We start from the raw sequence: 24,086 nt of genomic DNA on the forward strand, positions 1-24,086 counted from the left end.
TCTCCAGCGCTCAGCCTCCTTTCTCAATCTGCTCATGAAGAACAAATGTAGTCTCTCTTTTCTTTTCCCCTTTTGGTTCCCTAAATGACCTTTGGGCAACCCTAAGATCTAATGGCTCAGATTCATTTAGATCAAGCGATGAGAATAAATGTGCATTTAATTCTCACTTTCTATTTTTTAACTCACCCATTAAATAAAGTACCCAAATTTATCTCTAAAGTCACTTTTCACTTTATAACTTGACATTGACTTTACCACTTATAACGTCACTTTCACTTTATAAAGTCACACTTGGGAAAAGAATTATTTTGGACACCTTTCCCTAGGTAGAGACTAACCCATGGGAAACCACTTGTCCAAGGTACATTAAAAATCAACACTCTGATGAACCGATGCCCGATGTGGAAGGTCTGATGGATCCCATTGATCCACCTCCTAGTGAGCCCCCTACTTCAAGAAAAAGACCTTTGTGGCTCAAAGATACTCTTGAAGATGTTGAGAAACATATTGCACCGAGGGGGCCATTTCGTGAAAGCAAGAAGCCAAACAGTTACCAAGTGTACTTAGCGGCCATGAGTACCATTGTACAATCTGAGCCTTGCACATTTGAAGATGCTATGAAGCAACAAGTTTGGAAGGATGCGATGAACAAGGAGTATGAGTCGATCATGAAGAATGATGTCTGGGATGTGGTTCCTAAACCCAAGGACAAGTTTGTGGTCACCTCCAAATGGCTCTACAAGATCAATCATGGAGCTGATGGGAGTGCTGAAAAGTTCAATGCCAGATTTTTACCTCGATGCTTCTCTCAAAAGAAAGGAGTAGACAATGATGAGATATTGGCATCGATTGCCCGATAAACCACCATTCGTTCAATTATAGCCCTTGTTGCTTCGCAAGGATGGAACCTTTACGAGATGGATGTCAAAATTGCCTTCTTGAATGGTTCGCTTAAGGAGGAAGTCTATGTGGAACAACCCAAGGGGTTTGAGGTTCAGGATCGTGAGACACATGTATACAGGTTGAAGAAAGCCCTCTATGGGTTGAAGCAAGCCCCTAGGGATTGGTATGAGAGGATCGATAACTATCTTATGAAGTTGGGATTTACAAGGAGTGACGTTGACCCGAACCTATACTTCAAGGTTGAAAAGGACAGACCTCTGATTCTGGTCCTTTATGTGGATGATCTCTTTCTGACAGGTGATGACCCTCTCATTCATCAATGCAATGAAGGACCTAGGAATGATGCATTATTTCCTAGGGTTGGAAGTCTGGCAAAAGCCAGGTGAGATTTTCCTTTCTCAAGGAAAATACATTGTGAACCTATTTGAGAGATGCGGGATGGTGGATTACAAGTCCGTGACTACTCCGATGGAACTCAACTTTAATAAGCTATGTGGAAGTGTTGTTGGGCCCACATTAGCAAACCCTATTGAGTATCGCCCTGATGTTGTGGGGGCCCTGATGTTCTTGGTCAACTCTCGTCCTGACATATGCTTTGCTATGAATATATTGAGTCAATATATGGTCGAACCTCATCACATTCATTGGATTGCCGCAAAGAATCTCTTGAGATATCTCTGGGGCACAATCCACTACGAACTAAGATACCCTGCCAAAAATTTGAGGCTACATGGATATTTTGATGCTCACTGGGCAGGCAGTGTGGTGCATCGTAAGAGCACGTCTGGGTGTTGCTTCTCTTTGGGGTCTACTTCTATATCTTGGATGAGCAGGAAGCAGAAATCGGTTGCACTAAGCACCGTCGAGGCCGAATACATTGCTGCGAGTATGGCCTGTTGTGAAGTTGTTTGGTTAAGGAAGCTCTTCAGTTAGCTATTTGAGCACGTGTTGGATACCACCGTGATCTTTTGCAACAACCAAAGTGAGATTCGCCTATCAAAGAATCTCATGTTCCACGACCGCTCCAAGCACATTGATATCAGGTACCACTTTATCTGGAATATCATACAACGGGGAGCAATAAGGCTCCAAACACATTAGAATAGATGAGCAGGTGACAAACATTCTCACGAAGCCTTTGGGGAAGGTCAAATTCTTAACCTTCCGAGAGAGACTTGGAGTCGTGGAACGAACCTCCTATGAGGGTCTCGTATGAGTTGGACACAGAGCTCTGGGAGCTCATGGGGGCTTGGGGTATTTCTTGGAGCTATGAGCGACCATAGGGTGAGTGGTTCCCCTTCCCCTAGTAGTGTGTTGGACATAGTGTGAGTGGTTCACCTTCCCTTGTGATACCCCATTATGGTTGACATGTGTGTAGGGTGAGTGGTTCACCTTCCCCTACCCGGACACATGCATGTAGGGTGAGTGGTTCACCTTCCCCTACGATTGACATATGCATAGGATGAGTGGTTCACCTTCACCTGCTGATGCCCTGTCACAAATCCTAACCATAGAGTCCGGGACTCATGGGAAGTACCTCTCATCTGGCTAATGAGTTGGGAAAAGATGGTTAGGGACCATAACACTATTCATGGACACATCGTGTACTGCCGTAGTCCCTATGACTAGGATGCATGGTGTTCAACAACTTGATCTAAGATCAAGGACTGACCTTAGTAAGTAGAGAGTGGTATGATCTTATGACTCACTCTCAATCACTTCTTCATTATTACTTCATGGTTCAGAGGAGTAGAGCAAAGCAGGGCAGGGATGGTTCAAGATGACAGGATGGCATGATGACAGCAGGATTGGCAGGTGGAATTCTCACTAGTTGAAAGGGAGTGTTAAAATTGGCAACTAGGTCCAAATTCCACCTTAGGACAGCTCATATGATGGAGATGATTATTGCATTGGATTCCTCTTCTCAAGAGGTCCAATTTTGATATAAAAATCATCTCATCCTAACAAGCATAAATGGAATTTTGAATTTATTCTTTCTCATGCACAAATTGTCAAGGTCGACCTCAGTCAAATGTAGGCTCATGAATCCCAATGGATGTCTCTCCTCACCCTCAACGAAGTGTATAAATACGAGTGACCTCTCTCATTTGGACATCATCTCAACACATCACATCATCTCTCTTCTCTCTTGATTGGTTCATACAGCTCAAGGATAGCCTCTCTCTTCTTCACATGTGTGGCAGGAGGCTGAATTTATGGATTGTTTTGGAGGCTAAAAAATTCAGGGAACAAGGCAGCGTTGACTTGGATTGTTGGACCATGTGTTGACTTTGATCTGCAAGGCAGAATTCCGATTTCTGAAGGCTACATTGATTGGCATGATTTTTGAGGTGATTGGGACAGTTTGACCGAGTTGACTTCAGCGTTGAATTTCTGATTTGACTGCAGAATTTACAGTAGGGTTTTCTCTCTCCTTTGACTGGTTTGATTGATATGTTGTGGGCTGACTTTGACTCTCTTGGAAGGTTGAATTCTTCTGTTGTTGACCAAGCTGCTTGGAGGACATTTTGGGGTTGCTTTGACCATTGTTAACTTTCTAGTTAGGGCTACTTTGACTGTTGTTGACTGTTGATTTGACAAAACTGTTTTAGGTATGTGATTCTGATATTTGTACTCTCTCTCTCTCTGTTGATCTATTGAAGAATAATAAGAAGATTTTATCAAAAGGTTTCCCCACATTGAGGTTTGTGCATGGCATTCACCATATCTTGTGTCCTTTTATCTTGGCTTGTCTTCTGCACATGTTTTTATGTTCTATCTGCATTTACTGTCAATGTGTTTAAGTTAATGTGATTGCCACTAGATATAATTGGAAGTTGCCATTGGGTTGCTAAAGGAACATTGAAGTAAACTGTGCTAAAGCATAGAACATACCATCGTTATTTAAAATTAACAAATGTCTTGCACAAAAAGCCTCGACTTCCAGATTATTTCAATTGGTAACAAATACTTCCCGATCAGACAGATCGGTAACAAATCTCTCCAATCAAACTGATCGACAACACTTAAGCATGTAAAAACATGCTATCAAATTTCCGAGAGATTTACCTGTATAAAGTTTAAACACAACCCCAATTAGTAACAAACTTTCAAATGTACATAAATGGATACAGACCTTCGGGGTCTTCCAGACAACTTGATGTTGCTTCTTCATCGTTTCATAGTAGGACTTAGAGTTGTCCCAATGAATCTTGACAGAAGATTCCTCAACCATACAGCTTCCTTTCCTACTTCTCATGCAGCAACATATTCCACAAATCGATCCAGCTTTTCTTATCTCAACAGCCCTTCAAAATACATTCTCCAATTTTTCTTCTCTCACTCATGGCCTTCAATAACTAGTCATGGTCTAGTGCATGACACATGAAGTAGAGAACCATATTCATCACTCCCTCTTCAGCTAGGGAGATTTCCTTTCATTCAAGCTCCCTCTTAACTCAGGGGGCTCAACTTCTTTTCTATGACATCAGAGAACCTTTCATGACTTTCATTCTTCTTATCAGAGTTATCATGACCATCATCATTCACATCATGCTTATCATCTTTACTTTACAAGCATCTTCACTATCTTGAAAATTATGTAACTACACAAATTAGAGAGCAAGTACAACCAAAACTATAGAATCATGAAGTTAACCATATCATAATCATATAATGGAAGCATTCAACTTTAGACATCAAATACTGAAACTCAGTTACAAACAAGAGACACATACTCTTCAACTTCTTGCTAGGGTTTTTGTCATAAACCCTAGACTACTTCATCAAGACTGAGTATTTCATAACAACTTTCATTACATCTAGGGTTTCAATGTCTCTTCCAGACGTATGACATACCCTACTACATCATATTGCGAACCCTAGAAACAATTCAAACAAATATAGATCTACAACGCATTTAACAACTCTAGAATTTACATGTTAGACTTCCTACTAGGATTTGGTGGAAAATCCTAGATTTCATACTTGAGCTTTAACAATCAAAACCAATCACAGCTCAACTCAAAGTAACAACATGACTAGCTTACACTAGGGTTTGTTGTAAACCCCAGATTTTTCTAATTCTCAACACTTCATAACTCAAATTGAGATTTCAACAACCTTATACAAATCTCAAATTATCACATTGTCATCATATATCAGAGATTTGGACTACTACTAAGGTTTGTTTACAAAACTCTAGAATTCACAAATACTATCATCCTAAAGAATCAAACTTCAACTAGGGCTTAGTTCCAAACCCTAAAACTCATGACCATCAACAATTAGGTCAACTCCTATATCTAGGATTCCATCATCATGCACAAGCATATCATAACATGTGTTAGTCAAACCCAACTACACAAATATCAATAAGAGTTAGATATATAACAAACTTGATTAGACTAGGGTTTGATCGGACAAATACATACATGCCAGGGATTTTCATTTCTAAGACATTATAAGGGTCTTGCTTATACACCCTACAAAACCCTAATGATCTAGGGTTTCAATACAAAACATAGCAAACCCTAAATTACTAGTACTTCAAAGGTTCATGATTTCAGACATTACCATTCAACCCTAACAAGTTAGGGTTTCCATACTCATACATCTTCAACTTAGTTTAGACTTAGTCCTGGAAATTCCCTTAATGGGTGCTCTATAACCCACGCTCTGATACCATGTTGATTTTTTATGAATCTTCTAAACTGATAATTACTTCTTATGATTTCTTTAGATACTCTTCTTTTTTCATTCATATTTATCATAAAGCAATTACATAGAAGACTTCAACAGAAAACACTAAATGCCAGTAGGATCATAAAGAGACAGTCAGACAAGAACACAACATTTACCCTGGGAAAACCCACATCGGGAAAAATCCCAGCAACATTTTCCTTAGAGAAATCATTCAGTTCAACAGAGATACATCTAATTCTTCAAGTCAAATATCAATTCAAACTGACTAGAAACCTGGCCCTAGTCACACCTGGTCAAACTGCCTCCTAGTCAAGTCAAACAGCTGCCCAAGAAGTTTGATCTGAACTGATCTGTTAGTGCCGAAATCTGGCCTGCTTCTGAACCCAAGAATTTCGGTCCTGCTGCCCTGATATGCTCACAAATTCGGCCTTTCTATGCCGCAGAAATTTGTCTTTCTCTTCATCAGAAATTTGTCCTTCTCTTCATCAGAGTAGTGCCTCAGATAATCTGAATTATTCCTCAGAAGTGATTGGATTGGATGCCCAAAAGTGGAGCACGAATTGCCTTTATATATAGAAGTCTGACTGGCCGAATGGGTGCCTCCTTGATTGGGGCCAACTTAACTAGGAGGAGGGCCAACTTGACTTGTTTGGAGGCCAAAAATTCAAATTTCAAAATTCAACATTTCTCTTTTGAAAGGACATGAAGAACATGCCTTATATTTATCATTACATATATTTCGAGGGCTAAAATATTAATTATGAAAACAGACCATAGCTACAAAATTCAACACTTTTACCTAATGAAGGAGGCAAATCATGATTGAAGAAAACTTTACCTAATGAAGGGACAAATCCTAATTGAAGAAAACAAAAAAACATGACACTGTTGTGTCCAGCCGCAAATTTGAACAGAAAACTTTCATAGAACTTAGTCTAAAGTTGTAATCAAATTTTACAAGAGACCCGGGTCATAAATATTCAACATTGGTAATTTGCTGTATGAAGGGAATTCCAAAGAAAAAGATACAGGACAAACTATTTACTTTAATTACAATGATATATCAACATGGATAACTTGGTATACCATCAACAAGAGAGCAGCCCAGACTTTGCTGTTGTGATGCTTACTGAAAAGATAAATCTCTCCCAAAGCCGTTATAATGTTTGTGACATTCTTCAAAATTGTCACCATAGCCACGTTTATGTACTTCAAACTGCAAAGACAATTTTTTAATTTAGAAGAATGTAAACAAATTTAATTGTATAAATCCATAGAAACGGGAAAAAACTCCCCACATTCTATAGCATAAGTCAGAACTTTAAAAGTGATAAACAAAATGTGAACCATTAGACATCTTGAAGATTTTCACTATTAGGGATTCATTAAAAGGGAATATTCTCGATATGGCATAATGTGCAGCTTCATATAAACAGATTTAATGGCATCTCCTTCTGTTCCTTACAGCTAAAATGAGTCCAGAGTTGCGGATTCAAAGTCAAACTTCTTTGCCCTAACCACTAACTTTAACTAATTTCAATATTTTAGTTCATCCGTAGCTTGAATTATTGCTGCAGGAATCGGCTCAAACGACTTCTTAGTGTTTTAAAAACCAGCTGAACAAGAACTGAAATTGACCGGTTTGACCAGTTCACCCTTTAGAACTCTCAATTAGCTTGTGAACCAGTTCAACAGGTTCAAAGAATCAATTTATAAATTAAAAAAAATATATATATATATATGTTGCATGAGTTTTTGGGACGTGGAAACGTTGGGAACTTGGGTACGGGTGTTGGAAACGGTTAGAGGTTTCCCCAAAATTTACAGGAAACGGCTAATCGGGAGCAGTAATATTATATAATAAAAAATAATAAAAAATATTTAATTATATAATTTATATAATAATCAAAATTAATATTCAATCAAAATATTCAAATATTAAAATCAATTTAAATATATAATCTCTCTTTTATATAAATATATTCTTTGGGAGTCTTTTTCCCATAGTCTCTCCCTTTTATATATATAAAATATTAAAATGTCAAGTTCATTACGACACATGACGAGTCTTTTAAACAATCTGGCTTAAAAATACAAAGGAACAGTTTTACATATGTTTCTCTAGTTATTCTTAAGAGAAAAAGTAAAGCAACTCTAATGTTTAAGCATTGACTGCCACATTCAATATGCACACACAATCTTTTGCGATATATATACATAAACAACAAAAGAAATACTCATCAGCATGACATCCCAGATATCGCCCTTACATCAAGGTGCCACACACTTCCTTAACCCATCAAGAGATTGCTCCAGTTTCTCAATTAAGGATATTGGTGTAAAGGATGTCTTTGGCCTTTCTTCCTGCGAAGGCTTCAACTTAGGCTCATGTTTTGTGGGCAGTTCAGCATATTTCTCTACAAGCTTTGTATTCCCCAACCCCAGGGAACGCTAGAACTCCAAAAAAAAACAGTCTTCAAAGCTCCCGGAACTTTCCCAAACTCCCAATGGAGCTCCTGCTGAAAAGAGAAAGTTCCCATACAGTTCCAAAGCTCTCAGGAGCGCGGGAACCATTGGAATGGGTTTCCCAACTCTTGGGAGCAGTTCCCGTGTAACAGATATATATATATATATATATATATATATATATATATAGTATTAAAACTTTAATATTCTATGTATGTTTTAGTGAACTGGTTCATAAACTGAGCTGCCAGTAGATTCCAATCTGGGTCCAGTCTGACCCTCGGACATTTCTGAGTCCAGTCTGACCCTCAGACGTTTCTGAGTCCAGTTCTTATTTTGAAAATGTTGCTTAACACCAGTAGTAATTGATAAAGATAATGTTTAGAAACATTCTGCCAGAGTTGGTACCTTGGCAGAAAACTTGAACAAGAGTGTAACTACAATCCATGGCTTAAAGGATTCATTAATGCATACGGAATGTAAGAACAGATAACTATCCTCAGCACCAAGCACGCTACCAAGCACTACCTTTAATATGAAAGGGGGGAAAAATGGTACAAATCTACCCAAAATACTTCCCTAAAGGTTGAACGTAGAAAGACCTTGTTTGTTTGTTTCATGCCCTTCAATTATATAATTTGAGCAAGAAAATTGACCATTTGCAAGATGAGTTTCACAGCCGCAACAATCACGTTTCCAAAGAAGACATCAAGAACCTTATTTTCAAATAGCAAGTCTTGGATGCCAAAACAAAAGATTCTCTTCAACCATTGAGCAATAACTTGCCAATAGAAATTCTAGATCTTAAGAATAAACAAGAGGAAATTTAATCCCTACGCAAAACCTTCAAACAAGAAACTGAGACGCAAATGAAATTGAATCTTGGCGCAGGTAGTTTGCAGGGGGGTGGTGACAAACATTCCCAATTTACCACTGTTGAGGACGTTGTGCAAGCCAAACTTAATGAAGAGTGCACAAAGGGACCTAGAGAACTGAATTTAAAAGTTAGAGGCCCTCATCTTCAACACCACATGCAGACCAATACATCTTCCTTTGAGAGACACTAGACCTCCCTGATATCAGCCCAAAGAGAGCTTGGTTTGGGTGAGATTCTACCCTTTTTCTCCAATTTAAATCATCAATGGACCCTATGCAAGCCTTCCAGGCAAAGAAGCGACTTTTCCTTTTTCCTCATAAGATATTCTAGGATGAGGACTGTTGCACACATTTTGTCAAAGTTCCAAGGAAGCAGTTATGATAATTATTTTCAAAGATCAGGATCATTAGCCAGAAGCATTTTGAGTCATTATAAACCCATTCTGCAAATTTGTATTGTAAATGATGCTAGTAAGACCGTGTATTTATGTAACAACCTAGGTAGGCCTATTATTTTGGTGACAAATTTCATCTTTGGAGGTTTTCCGTCTCACTAATTATCTATGTTTCTAAACACAGATGATCGGCAGAGTTTTTCCCTTCTGCCTCACCTCAAAGCTAGGGTGGAATTTATCGTCAAAGTCTTAGGTGAGTTCTAATGTTCTAGTCAATTCTTCAGTAAAAGTGATTTGGGAATAATTTAAGCTAATTGGCTAAATTATTTTATTACAAGTCACTTGGACTACCAGATCATATTGTGTCGCAGAATTTGGTAAGTTATTTGACGGTCTATAATGAACAGGTATTCCCCTTTTGAGGGTTGAATTTGTAAAATCTTACGTAAAAAATATTTTAGTGCATAGTCCCTCATACTTAAACACCATGGCTAAAATATTTGAGGGTAGAAAAATAATTAATCCCCTCAAGTGTCAATTAATTAATTAGAGTCAAAAATTAAAATGTTAAAGTGGAAAAATTCTTGGGGCTTAAAGAAGTAAAATTTTGGAGGTCCCCCACCAAGGGAATATTGGAAATTTCAAAAAAAATTGGACCTTTGGACCTTGGTGCTTAAGTCAAAGTCAAATTTTTTAGGAAATTAGCTCAAAATAATTATTTTTGAGCTAATAAAAAATGGTTTTAATGAGAAATTCGAAATTCCTCAAAATAATTATTTCGACGGCAGAAATTAAAAGATCATCAAAAATTTATCGACGGCCAAGATTATTTTGATAAGGATCAAGCCAACTAGCCATTATTTTCCACTTTGAGGAATTTCTCTATAAATAGAAGGATTTTTGCTTCTATTTTCATCTTGATCTTGAGCTCTGCTCTGACGTAGAAAGTTTTGATCATCATAATAAAAGACTTTGGGGTGCAGTTCATGGTGTCTTTGTCTCGTTGATTTGTGGTATGTGCTGGGTACAGGCATTCCTATATTGTGCTTCAAATATTAATTGAATTGTTATTTCATTTGTAGATGATAGGAACATTCTATTGGTAAGTTTTGGGCTTATCTTAGGTGATCCGATTCATTGTATGTTCTAACGGTTTCTTCTTGAGAAAATATATAGAGTTTGCAGGTTCCCTAGTACTTGGGCTCCAAGTTCACAAAATGTGAGCACAAGTCGACTATGTTTGGATTTTGAATATTTTATGTGATTTTGTAACTTCGCTAAGGCAATGATTTGACATTTATCTTTCAAAATACATCTAACCATTGTCAAGATCTACAAAAGTTTTATTTTTCAAAAGAAATCTCAAGCATTGTATATTTGTATATAGTTTGTAAATTATTTTTGTAAGATAATTTTTTGTAAATAAATTCTTCTAACCCTTCTTTTGTAGCAACTAGGGTTTGGGGCTTTTATTTTATTTTTGTATATATTGGGTTTTTTGGGAAGATTATTTCTTTTTCATTTGTACAAGAGAAATCTCTCAAGGGATCAAAGAAAAGAGTAAACTTTTGAAGGTTCTAACCCTTAAAAACCCTAGACGTTTATTATTAGAACAAGAAAATAATATTATTAATGAGGATAGTGAGGACTCTAATCCTCTTTTACAAAAATCCAAGCTCCAACCTGTACAAAAAAATCTCTAACTTCTTCAAGGCTCCAGCCATAAACAACGACTCCAAACCTCTATTACAAAAAATCAGGCTCCAACCTGTTCAATATTGCAGCAATGCTCCAACTTGTTCAATATTTCAGCAAGGCTCCAACCTTTAACTTATTCAAAGACTTCTTCAATGATGCCTCAAAGGATTTTCCAAGGTCAGCTTCAAATCTGCTTCAAAGTTCACTCCAAGGTCTACTTCAATGAAGGCTACAAAGTCTGTTAAAGAGTTCTTCATGTCTGTTTCAAAGACATTTTATAGGTTGCTCCAAAAGTATCCTCTAGCAGGGTTCAAGAATATTCCAAAAATTGCTTCATATAGATCTTCAAGAAGGCTTCAAAAACTCTCAAGTCTGCTCCAAGAGGTTGTTATAAAATGGTTGTAGATTGCTCAAAAGGTTGTCTCAACAACACCTCCAAAACTTATCAACAACCAATTTCATGTCTGTGTTAAACTGCCTCCAAAGAATGCTTTTAGAATGTCTTCAAATCTACAATAGAATGTGTGAAATCCAAGTCAAAAGGTGGACTAAAAACCAGAGCTAATGTAATTCCAAGGTTTGCTCCCAAATCAAGGTTGAGCCTGCTCTTTTTCACAGGTCGAAAGTTTGTCACAGACCCTAAGTCTAATTCTCAACAAGGCCAATTTCTATTCATAGGATAGGCCCGAGTTGCAAGGGCCTCAGGGATGAATTTCAAAGCCGAGTTCAATGGCCTCAGGGCTAAATTCCAAAGCCTGTTACAGGGTCGAAACTTCACACGTCAGAGGTCTATTCACAGGTCTGAGCTCTGTCCACTATATAGGTCGAGATCTGCTAAAAAGAAGGTTCAAATTTTGTTCTAGAGATGGGCCAAATTCTTCCACAAAGATGCTCTAAGAACTTGATCCAGAAATGGCCCAAAAAGTGTTGAAGAATGTAACTAGTGTTGGTCTTCATAATTATATTTAAAATGTATTTGTCAAAAGAAAGAAAAAGAAATTTTATTATTAAATAAATTGACTTATTAAAGCATGGGTTTCATGCTTGGGTCAATTGTTTTTAGGTCAAAGTCTCCATTGAAGACTTCTAGGGTTTATGTCAAGTGTCCTTATCCATGTCATAATGTAAAGAACACTTCTTGGGATTTATTTGTCAAGAAAGAAAATTTATTTTATTGTGATATAGGTCAATTAGGCCTCCTCCCCCAAGTCGGCCTCAAACTGTACAAGTCGGCCAAAACTGAGCAGCAAAATCACTATATAAAGGAAGAAACTTGACCTCATTTGTCAGTCTCTCACAACAAGTTCGATCTGTAGTTTCTGGGCTAAGGAAAAGTGTGAATTTCAAGAGAAAAAGAGGAAAAAGGATAGCGAAGAACTAGGAGGTCTCTCACAAACATAAGTCGAAATTATCTCTCTTTCTTTCATACATGTGAAGTTGTGAAGCTGCTGGAAGGGCCGAAATTGTGCAGTTGTTGGGAAGGCCAAAATTCTAAAGTTGCTGGTGAAGTTGGGGCCCAAATTTCTAAGTCGATGTGGGGTTATAGTTGTTGAACAAGAAGAGACTATTGAAGGTTGCAGTATCTCATTGGAAGGCTGACTTGGTGGAGGAGGAAGGTTTGTTGGTCCAGGGTCTTGGTCTATCTCATTTGAATTACTGAAGGAAGAGTTATTGACTGGATTTTCCCCTATATAAAGCTTTTCCCTAGTTGTGCACCTACATCTGGTGTCCTTAATCTTCGTGTTTTGGTTTTGGTAATTTCTTGATGAGCTAAGATAAAAGAAGAACATAAGAAAGATAATGATAATTCAAAGAAATCACAAATAATTATCAATAAGGAAAATCTTTCTGATTTTCTAACAAAAAGTAACTCAAAAATCTGATCAATGGTATAACCAATAAACCATAACCCAAAGCCCAAAGAAACCAAAAACCAAAAGATGTTTTCCTCTTCACTTTGCCACCAAGTTCATGAGATATGAACTTATGAATTCTTTCTTAGACCTGAGCTCTTCTTAGCTTCTTCTTTCTTGGACGAATTGCAGGTCGAAATGAAGGCGGCACGGCGCTTATTTATACTAGTTCAATGATACTCTGAACCTGTTGAAAAGTGTAACTAGGCTCAGTCTTAAAAATGACATATAATTGTGATTTTATGTAAGAGATGTAAACAAGAAAAATAAAATTATTGTAATGCTTACATCATGGGTTTCAACTTTCAAGAGAAAGAGATTTTATTTTTTAATATAGACTCGCATTGAGAGCCCTTAGGGATATTCTCATCTAGTCATAAAATTCTAAAGAGTCATTGTCAAGTAATGAAGGCATCTTACACATTGTAAAGAGTCATACTTGTCTTTGTAAGTAACCCTCCAAGACCTTGTCACTAGCCCTCATTCAAGTCAGCCTACAACAAAGGGATGATTCTAGAAAGGAAAATTTGGCCTACTCCAAGAGATCATGTCAGCCTAACTGCCATGGACAAGCAACTATATATACTAGTGCTTGTCCTCATTTGGAGACAAGCAATTTGATGAAGCAATTCTAAGAAAAAGGTGCGAGAAACATACTAAGAAAGAGCTTCTAGATCAGCGAAGGAGAGGGTCAACATTGGAGACCTGTTTTTGGGCCAGATTACCCTCACACGTGCAAGAAATTGCAGATTCGAAGTTGGCAAGGATAGACCGAAATTGGCAGTCATAAAAAGGTGATCGAGTTTGGGAAAGGACTTCGCTCAAGGAGGCCGAGTAAGGAGGTGAAAGGAGTCTCCCTCTTGAGGAGACTATACAAGGAGTGAAAAACATCTAGGGTTTCTGTGGTAGAGTTGCAGACCTACAAGAAGAGGCCGAGAATCTGAAGGAAGTTGAGAAGAGGAAGAGGAAGAGCAGCATTCAAGAGGAGGCTAGTGACTTGGTCTTGGGAGGACTCTAGTATCAAGGGTCTTTGTCATGGTCTTGGTATTCGTCAATTGAAGATCTATAAGAAGAATTTCGTTTGGGTTTTCCTCTCAAAGAGTGAGAGGTTTTGGCCCTGGTTGACAAGCCTATATATTGTGTCTCTTGTCCCTTTATTGTTCATGATTTGGTTATTATCTTGATGAAAAGACAACAATAATAACTCAATAAGGGAAGATCATAATCAAGAAGTAAAAAGTATATCACAAGCAATTATCATAAGTAGAGAATGTTGGAATTTCTAAATCTGACACGTTAAAAACCCTTCATGCACTTTACTGATTTATTCCTACCTACTTGTTCTGTTAATTAACAAGTTATTTACCATGTAAATACTGGAAATAAATACAAGTATATGCTCAACACATTACAGATCATCAACTGAAGGAAATAGAAACAAGCACACAAGTGACACTGTTGTTTTTGAACTAATGTCCCCAAAAAAACCCAATGAGGGAAAACCAGTGCAGCTATCTCAGCATTTGATTTATTAAGCAGTTTTAGAATACAATTTGGGTGCCAAATCTGGCATACCCAACAAAGAAAACTCTTGGTAGTAGTACCTCTCCTTCAGAGACAGATGCTCCGGCTGAAAACCCGGATAAACACTCCGGCATCTCCTCAGATCCAATCTGCCCCACGAAAAACCCCAGCGTCAGCCTCTAGGGACTGCGTCAGCCTCTTCTGCCCTCTACGTCAGCTTTCCCGGTAGTTCCGACAGTTCCGACTGTTCCTGGCAGTTCCGACCTCTGCCCACTGCGTTAGCGTTCCCGGCAGTTCCGACTTCTGCCCTCTGCGTCAGCATTCTCGGCGGTTCCGGCTTCTGACCTCTGCATCAGCTTTCCCAGTTGTTCCGGCAGTTCCCAGCAATTTCGGCTATTCCCGGTAGTTCCGGCTTCTGCCCTCTACGTCAGCTTTCCCGGCTGCTGCGCTAATCCTCCTGGCACTATCTCTACCTCTCTGTTTCTGTATTCACTGCCCCTCAGTTGCAATTCCAATCACTCTCTCAACTTTCTCAATAAACACAGCCCTAGAAAGTCGAAATCTTGATCTCTTGGTGTGTTCTCCAAGTGACCCTCAAGCCTCCTCTTATACTTTTCTCGTTGACAAATCAACGGCTGAGATTAAGTCCCTAATCAACAGCTAAGATTAGATCTAGCTTGATCCTCAAGCCTCTTCTTATACTTTTCTTGTTGGTCCTTCAACGGCCGAGATTAAATCTCTAATCAACGGCTAAGATTAGATTTGGCTTGATCCATGACTTTTGGAACCTTCTAACCCAGTTTCATATTAATACCCATTAATATTTTATTTTTCCTAGGTTTAGAGTTAGGAACTCCATTAAAAATATTAATTATTTTAATATCTCCCAAACAGGGTACAATCTATTCAAACCATGTCTCGGTCTTGGAGATCTCATGTGCTTTAGCCTCTCCACCAATTTTCATGGCTAGAGCATGAAGCAGGAGCATCCGAATGAAGAGGCGACAACAGGGAAATATTTTTGTTTCTATTTTATTTTGTTTCATTTAAAATTGAGGCTGACTCAGCTATTGTTAGTTCTTAAATTAGACAAACAGATTAAGTTAGGATTAGTTCAGAACTGTTTGAAGAAACTGTTGAGCAACGGAAAAATGACTGAGGAACAATCCCTCAACTGTAAAAGAAACTGCTAACAACGTATTGAAAGAAAGGAGAGAGAGAGAGAGAAAAGGGGTTCTTTTTTTTAGCCAGATTAGAATGTGTTTGTAAGCCTACGGGCATAGTGTAAAAGAGGCCACTAATATTAGAAGAGCAGGCCAGAGAAAGAAAGACAGTGCATCAATATGTAATCCTTTGTTTATTTGTTATATGCAGAGATTAATTCAAATCAGTATAAATGTGTGTTTCGAGTGATTGAATGTTGAATTTAATGTGAGTCAGGGTTTTTGTACAATATATATGTGTGTGTGTGTGTGTGTGTGCAAGCAAATTCGGCGAATACAAAGAGGAGAGCGAATACACAGAGAGGAAAGAATGGAAACAAGGCAGAGGATCATGATGGATCATTGAATCCATTTGAAGGAAGAACCAAAGAAATGTTTGAAGCATTCGTGATTAAAGAATCACAGAGTTTAAGTTCAGGAGAGAAGAGTTGCACGGCGGAATAGCGGAAGGCCAAAACCATTGAGGAACCCGAAACCCCGAAGAAAACCCAAAACCACAGAAAACTTGAACAAGTCCGGGCGTAAATCAAGACGAAGGGCGGATTTAAAATTACAAGCGGAATTTCGGGCGGAGTAAAAATGGTAAGTGGTTTTTAGTGGAGCTCACCCAATTCCACTTATCATTCGACACGTAGCAGTCGGGTGGAGAGAGAAAACCACTCATTTCGGGCGGGTATTCTCCATGCTTGTGTCTCACCCGAAATCTTTGTAGACCGTCTGATCCACTAAGTGCAGATCTATGGTGGGGAGCTATCGAGCAAGATGTGTTTGTTCGGAGAAGACACCAACCATTGATCTGATGGCGGAAGATTAACGGCAGAGATAAATATCGCATTGGAGGAGAACAGAGGCATGAATAACCCCGACCTCAATCGATGCCCGATTGCGATCAAGCGATAGAGCGAGGACCGTTAGATCTGTGAAGAGGATCAACGGCGGGGATTTAAAATATCGCATCGCAAAACATAGCAGTGTTGTATCGGCAAAAAAGGGATACGACATGCGTTGTGGCGGACCCAATAGAGTTATAAACGCAGCGTATATGGCTTGAAGTCCGATTGCGTTTATCGCATATCGGAAGTGGAGGAGGAAAGTGTTAAAGAGGACCGCGGGAGATTGCGATTGCGATAAAAGTATGCCTCGATAATTGTGCAAAGCCCGCATTAAAAGTGGAAAAGGCATGTTTATGGCGTATTTCTATTACAAAAGATATATAAAAAAAAAAACAGCACAAAATATGAAGGATTTATGCGTAAGTCCAACATTACCATAGTTATAAAGTGGGGTTTGTTTTATATGCGGCTTAAGGATTGCGTAAGGTTAAGGGTTGTGTTATAAAGTTCCATTAACACTAATTGTTCAAGGTTGTGCTATTGTAATGAATTATTCTACGAGGATTAAGAAAAGGGCCTTAACCATTGAAACACGCGAGTAGCCCTGTTTCAGGTTGCCCTGCATCAGAGCACATCCGATGCTACCCCAAATCAACATTAGAATCATCAAATATCATATTATAATTAGCTATCATGAATCAACACGCTTTGACATGGTTATCTTTCCTGAAATAATTTATGGCTCCCTCTGAGGCCATACGTCAAATGATCATTTAGCTTTCAACGATGAGCTTGCTAAATGATTTCTACCATGCGCATGAAACTTCTCAATAAGGATGATTTTCTCATCCATCCATTTTTACCAATATGACCATGACAAGTGACTTTTCTCTGCCTTCTGAATTTCATCATCTTCCTTTGAATTGAGGAAGTATAACATCAACTACTGTACAAGGAATAAATAGTGTTGTTATATCAAGGATGTCCAGTTTCAAATCATCTGCTGAGATGAGCGATTTTTCGAAACCATTCCTAACCAGGATATTCCTTTATATTGTATTCCTCCAAAAACTTGTCACATATCTACTTTCGTACTTCATCAAAAGTCCTTTGTGCAAGATGTCAAGGACAAAGTGTTGAAATAGATATGTCCTTAAATTCATCAGACTGTCTAGAACTTACACATCTTGTTCACAACTTCGATTGTGAACAAGATCCATTGGCAATGCTTCTGTCATTGATCACCTTCCATGCATGATGTTAGAGTTTTTGAATATTATCACTGCTGATGAAAAGTAATGAAGTAATACAGATCGTTGAACTGAAATGAAGTGACTGAGCTTTCGTACACACAGTTGTGATGCCACCTTACATAAGAAGTTATTAATTTTAGATAACAAAAGTATGTTCTATGCTTTACAGCAATTTACTTCATTTTTTCTTATTAGCAATATCAATTTCCAGATTAGCAATCAATTAAACATTGACAATAAATGCAGATAGAACATAAACAATAAGCAAAAGACAAGCCAAGACAAGAGGACACAATATTTGCAAGATGCCAGGGAAAACCCCAATGTGGGGAAACCCTTTGATCAAATCTTCTTATTATTCTTCAAAACTTCAGCAAAGAGAGTACAATATACAAAATTCACTTGCCCAAACATAGTCAAATATGTCCAGTCAACAGGATGCCATAACCAGAAAGTCAACGTTGGTCAACTCAGCAGAGTTACTCCTCCAAATCAGCTTGGTCAAACCCAATCAATTCGGCCTCCAAAGACACTCCAAATCACCCCAAAACAGTCTTGAAAGAAATCGGTCAAACTTGGTCAACGCACAGTCAAACCTGCGATCAAACTTGTTGCAATCAACGCTGGTCACACAGCCCACAAAATCTCGGTTTCTGTGTCCAAATATGCAGTCTGCCCAAACAGAGATATTCCCACAAAAATCGCAATCAAACGAAGTCAAACACTGCCCTATCAACACTGATCAAACTTGTTGCAACTTGGTCAACGTAGGAAAACAGAAAACGCAGTCAACCCTATGCACGTGTGGAGGAGAAGAAGGTTGCCCTGAAATTCGTACAACCTAATCAGATGAGGAGAGAGAGAGATATGTGTGAGATGAATGAATGTCCAAATGAGGTAGATGCTCATTCTATTTATATGCAACATTGAGGGTGAAGAGACATGACTTTTGGGCTTCTAATCCTACATTAGATTGTTGGTCGACCTTGACAATTTGTCCATAGAAGAAATAAATTCATAATTCCATTTATACATGTTAGAATGAGATGATCTTTAGATCAATTCTACACCTCTCAAAAAGAGGAATCCAACAAAAATATCATCTCCATCATATGAGTTGTCCAAGGTGGAGTTTGGCCCTAGTTGGGAAATTTAACACTCCCTCTCCACTAGGGAGATCTCCACCTACCAAACCATCTGACAATTTGTACCATCCCTAACATCCCCAACATCCCTGCTTTGCTAAACTATGAAAAAATAAAGATGAAGAAATGATCAAGAGTGTATCATACCACTCTCCACTGACCCGGAGTCAGTCTCCATTAATCCCAAATCAATATCAAACATCCTAGCATAGGGAGTACAGTAGTACACGATGCGTCCATCGGTAGTACTGTGGTCCCTATCCTCATTTCCCTATTCATTAGCCAGATGAGAGGTACTTCCCATGAGTCCCAGACTGCATGGGTAGGATGTATCAGCAGGAGAAGGTGAACCACTCATCCTGCTCATATGCCATAGGAGAAGGTGAACCACTCATCCTATGCATATATCAACCATCATGGGGTATCACAGGGGAAGGTGAACCACTCACCCTGTACACAACGCACCACTAGGGGAAGGTGAACCACTCACCCTATGGTCGCTCATAGCTCCAAGAAGTACCCCAAGCCCCCCGGAGCTCCCAGAGCTCAATATCCAACTCAAACGGGACCCTCATAAGAGGGTCTCTCCATGACTCCAAGTCGTTCACGGAAGGTTAAGAATTTGACCTTCCCTAGGGGCTTCGTAAGAATATTTGTGACCTGTTCATCAGTCCCAATGTGATGGAGCCTTATTGCTCCCTGTTGTACCATATCCTGGATAAAGTGGTACCTAATATCAATATGCTTGGAGCGGGCGTGAAACACGGGATTCTCGGAAAGATGGTATCCAGTGCATCTCCAAACAGCGTCACAGGAGGCCATACTAGCAACAATATATTCGGCCTCGGCAACGCTCAAAGCCACTGATTTCCGCTTCCTACTCATCCAGGATATCGAAGCAAAACCTACTGAGAAGCAACATCCCGATGTGCTCTTACGATCCACCACATTGCCAACCCAAACAGCATCTGAATAACCATGGAGCCTCACATTCCCAGCAGTGTCAGAAGATTCTTGGCAACTATCTAATGTATGTGATGAGGCTCGACCATAAATTGACTCAATGTATTCACTGCAAAGCATATGTCAGGACGGGAGTTCACCGAGAACATCAAGGCCCCCACGAGTTGACGATACCCAGAAAGATTTCCCAAATCAGGGCCAGCAACACTTCAGCATAACATTTTGAAGTTGAGTTCCATCAGAGTAGTCACGGACTTACAATCCACCATCCCAAATCTTTCAAGTAGCTTCACAATGTATTTTTCTTGAGAAAGGAAAATCTCACCTGGATTTTGCGAGACCTCCAACCCTAGGAAATAATGCATCAGTCTTAGGTCCTTCATTTCGAACTCGGAAGCCAACTCCCTCTTGCATTGATGAATAAGAAGGTCTGCACCTGTCAGAAAGAGATCGTCCACATAAAGTACCAAGATGAGAGGTCTATCATTCTCAACCTTAAAGTAAAGGTTCGGATAAACTTCACTTCTTGTAAAACCCAACTTCATCAGATAGTCATCAATCCTTTCATACCAAGCCCGGGGAGCTTGCTTCAACCCATAGAGGGCTTTCTTCAACCTACATACATGTGTTTCCCGATCTTGAACTTCGAACCCCTCAAGTTGTAATACATAGACTTCCTCTTTAATTGAACCATGCAAGAAGGCGGTTTTGACATCCATCTGGTGTAAGTTCCATCTTTGCGAGGTAGCAAGGGCTATAATCGAAAGAATGGTGGTATATCGGACAACTGGTACAAATATCTCATCATAGTCCACACCTTCCTTTTGAGAGAAGCCTCGAGCAACAATCCTGGCCTTGAAATTTTCAGCAATTCCATCAGCTCCATGCTTGATCTTGTAGAGAGCCATTTCAAGGTGACAACAGATTTGTCCTTGGGTCTAGGGACCACATCCCAGACATCATTCTTCATAATTGATTCATACTCTTCGTTCATAGCATCCTTCCATACTTGGTGCTTCACAGCTTCTTCAAATGTGCAAGACTTAGTTTGAACAATGGTGCTCATGGCAGCTAAGTACCCTTAGTACCTATTCAGCTTCTTACTTTCACGAAATATCCCCCTTGGTGCAATATGTCTCTCGGCATCTTCGAGAGTTTCCCTAATCCATGAGGGTCTCTATTTTTTAGGAGGAGGGCTCATGGTAGGGTGGATCAATGGGATCCATTGGTCCTTTAGCATCGGGCATCGGCTCATCCTACAGTTCTCCCTAATTTCTTGTATCTGTTTCATTGTCCTTCCTTGGAATAGGAAGGTTCCTAATCTTCCCAAGGGCAGCATCTTCATCGAAGGTGACATCATGACTTATCTCCACTTCTCTTTGACCAGGCACATAGATTCTATATGCCTTTAAAGTTTCACTGTAGCCCACAAATGTTCCTTTCTTCCTAGATGCATCCAATTTGCTTCTCTTTTTTTTCGGCACATGAAAATATACGAGGCTACCAAAAATTCTAAAGTGAGAAACATCAGGTTTCTTACCGGTGAAAACTTCTTCAGGAGTTTTGGAGTCCAATGCTTGATGAGGGCATCTATTTTGAACATACACAGCAGTGTTGGTAGCTTCTCCCCATAAGAACTTTGGAAGGCCTTGATCATGAAGCATGGCACGAGTGGCTTCTATGATAGAATGATTCTTCTTTTCAGCAACTCCATTTTGCTCAGGAGTATATGCAGTAGTAGTCTCCTTTTTAATGCCAGCTTCTCTATAATAGTCATTGAACTCATTTGATTCATATTTGGTTCCATTAACAGTCCTCAATATTTTGATCTTCTTCCCTGTCTGATTTTGAACCAAGGCTCTGAAAGAGCAGAACCATGTGAACACTTCGTCCTTCTTCAAGAAATAAATCCAAGTTTTGCGAGAGAAGTCATCCACAAAGATAGTATAATATAAGTATCCTCCCAAAGATGTCACGGGAAACATACCAGATAGATCATAATGAACCAATTGCAAAATGTCAGTAGTCTTGCTATCCCTTGAGGGGAATGGTTCCCTTGTATGTTTTCCTTCGGCACATCCCTCACAACCACCTTTATGTTCTACCTTAAATTCGGGCATACCTGTCACCACCTTTCTTGCATCAAGTAGAGCTTTATAATGAAGATGAGAAAACCTTCAGTGCCATAAATCGGATTGAAGAGATGTGTCGCAAGACATAGCTCCCAATGGACTTCCCCCAACTTGATATAGCTTGTCAACCCTGAATCCAAGACTAAATGCTTCTTTGTAATTTCTTTTCCAAACACGTACCTTTCCATCGATAAATGCCACCTTGAATCCTTTGTCCTTCATCGCTGAGATGGATACCAGGTTCTTCTTTAGATCGGGTACATATAGTAGTTCTTGTAGATGAATGGTGTTACCTTGATTCAATTGAAGAGTAACATTCTGAACTCCTTTTACGAGATAGGTGGTATTGTCTCCAAGAATGATTCCCAAATTTGTATCATTTTCTATCTGATTTGAAAGAGCTTCCTTATACCCAGTGAAGTGCCTTGAGGCACCACTATCAATCAGCCAATTTCCCAAGGTATCTGGAGAAGAGGCAGTAGAAAGGACAAATATAAGATAAAATTATTTTTGCTTGTTATCTGCAACATTAGATTCATCATACCTGGAGTTTCTTGATCTTCTGGGAAATCGACCATTTCCATGTTGAGTAGCGACATCATTCCTTTTTCCTTTGTTGTTGAATCTGCCATTCCTTTGATTGTTGTTGCCCTTGAAATTGTTGTGGTAGTCGTTATCATTATCCCAAGGTGTATCCCTTCTATTAGGACACTCCCTAGCATAGTGGCCAAACTTGTTACAAATAAATCATCTACCCTTTCTTCCATCTTTGAATCCCGTCTTCTTTGACATTGCTTCTTTGAACCTGCATTGTTCTTCCTTTTAGCATGAGCGGAGAATGCAGTAGGATCATTCCTATTTGAAGGCATGTCTCTCTCCATCATCCTTGTCTCTTCTTGAGTACATCTAGTCAACAATTCATCAAACCCTAGAATCTTGTCATTGTTGAGAATAGTAGTGTTGAACACATGCCATTCACGAGGGAGACCTCCAAGGGCAATGAGAGTGAGCTCCCTGTCAGCAATAACTTCTCCAATTGAAAGAAAATCGTTTTTTATCTCGGTAATCCTCATGAAGTAGGATTGGATATCTTCACCTCTTCCCTTCTTTATGTCCTTCAACTTGTTTTTGAGAAAGAGGACTTGGTTTGCATTGCTAACTTTGAACATGCCAACCAACCTATCATGCATCTCCTTAGATGTGTTCAAATCATAGATGTATGCAACAAAATGCTTATTAATAGAATTCCTGATGATTTTCTTAGCTTTGACTTCACCTTTCTTGTACTTTGTCTTCGCGACATCGAGTGCATTTAACAGAGGTTTAGCAATCTTTTCCTGCACATTGTCCATAGCATCATGCTCTTCCAAAGTCAAGTCAAAAGACATCTTCCATGCATGATAGTCAGACTTATCATTGAGTTTGTCATCAGATTTGAAGTAGATGAGGAGGCCATTGAATCTTCTCCTTGTCCAACAAATCTCAATGATTTCTTTTCTCGCTCTTGCTTGGGCTTTGTCTTCACCTCAGCGCTGATACCATGTTAATTTTAGATAACAATGGTATGTTCTATGCTTTAGAGCAATTTACTTCATTTTTTCTTATTAGCCCAATATCAATTTCCAGATTAGCAATTACATAAACATTGACAGTAGATGCAAATAGAACATAAACAATAAGCAGAAGACAAGCCAAGACAAGAGGACACAATATTTGCAAGATCCCAGGGAAAAACCCCAACGTGGGGAAACCCTTTGATCAAATCTTCTTATTATTCTTCAAAAGTTCAGCACAGAGAGAGAGTACAATATACAAAATTCACTTGCCCAAACAAAGTCAAATCTGTCCAGTCAAACTGCAGTCAACAGGGTGCCCTAACCAGAACGTCAACATTGGTCAACTCAGCAGAATTATTCCTCCAAATCAGCTTGGTCAAACCCAGTCAATTCAACCTCCAAAGACAGTGCAAATCAACCCAAAACAGTCTTGAAGAAATCGGTCAAACTTGGTCAACACACAGTCAAACCTGCAGTCAAACTTGCTACAGTCAACGCTGGT

General features: G+C 39.1%; 1 protein-coding gene across 3 annotated transcripts in view; it reads right to left on the reverse strand.

The window, feature by feature from the left end:
- Positions 1-24,086, reverse strand: part of LOC149219376 (GDP-mannose transporter GONST1-like) — a 297,856-nt gene that overhangs the window by 167,023 nt on the left and 106,747 nt on the right. For all 3 annotated transcript variants that reach the window (XM_089384353.1, XM_089384352.1, XM_089384354.1), the window contains exon 5: positions 6,694-6,823. In XM_089384353.1, the coding sequence (XP_089240479.1) occupies positions 6,694-6,823 (130 nt within the window). The remainder of the gene's footprint in view (positions 1-6,693; positions 6,824-24,086) is intronic.

Source organism: Pinus tabuliformis, chromosome Q (genome assembly GCF_031772625.1).
Source record: "Pinus tabuliformis cultivar Carrire ecotype Pingquan chromosome Q, CPIR1, whole genome shotgun sequence".
NCBI lineage: Eukaryota > Viridiplantae > Streptophyta > Pinopsida > Pinales > Pinaceae > Pinus > Pinus tabuliformis.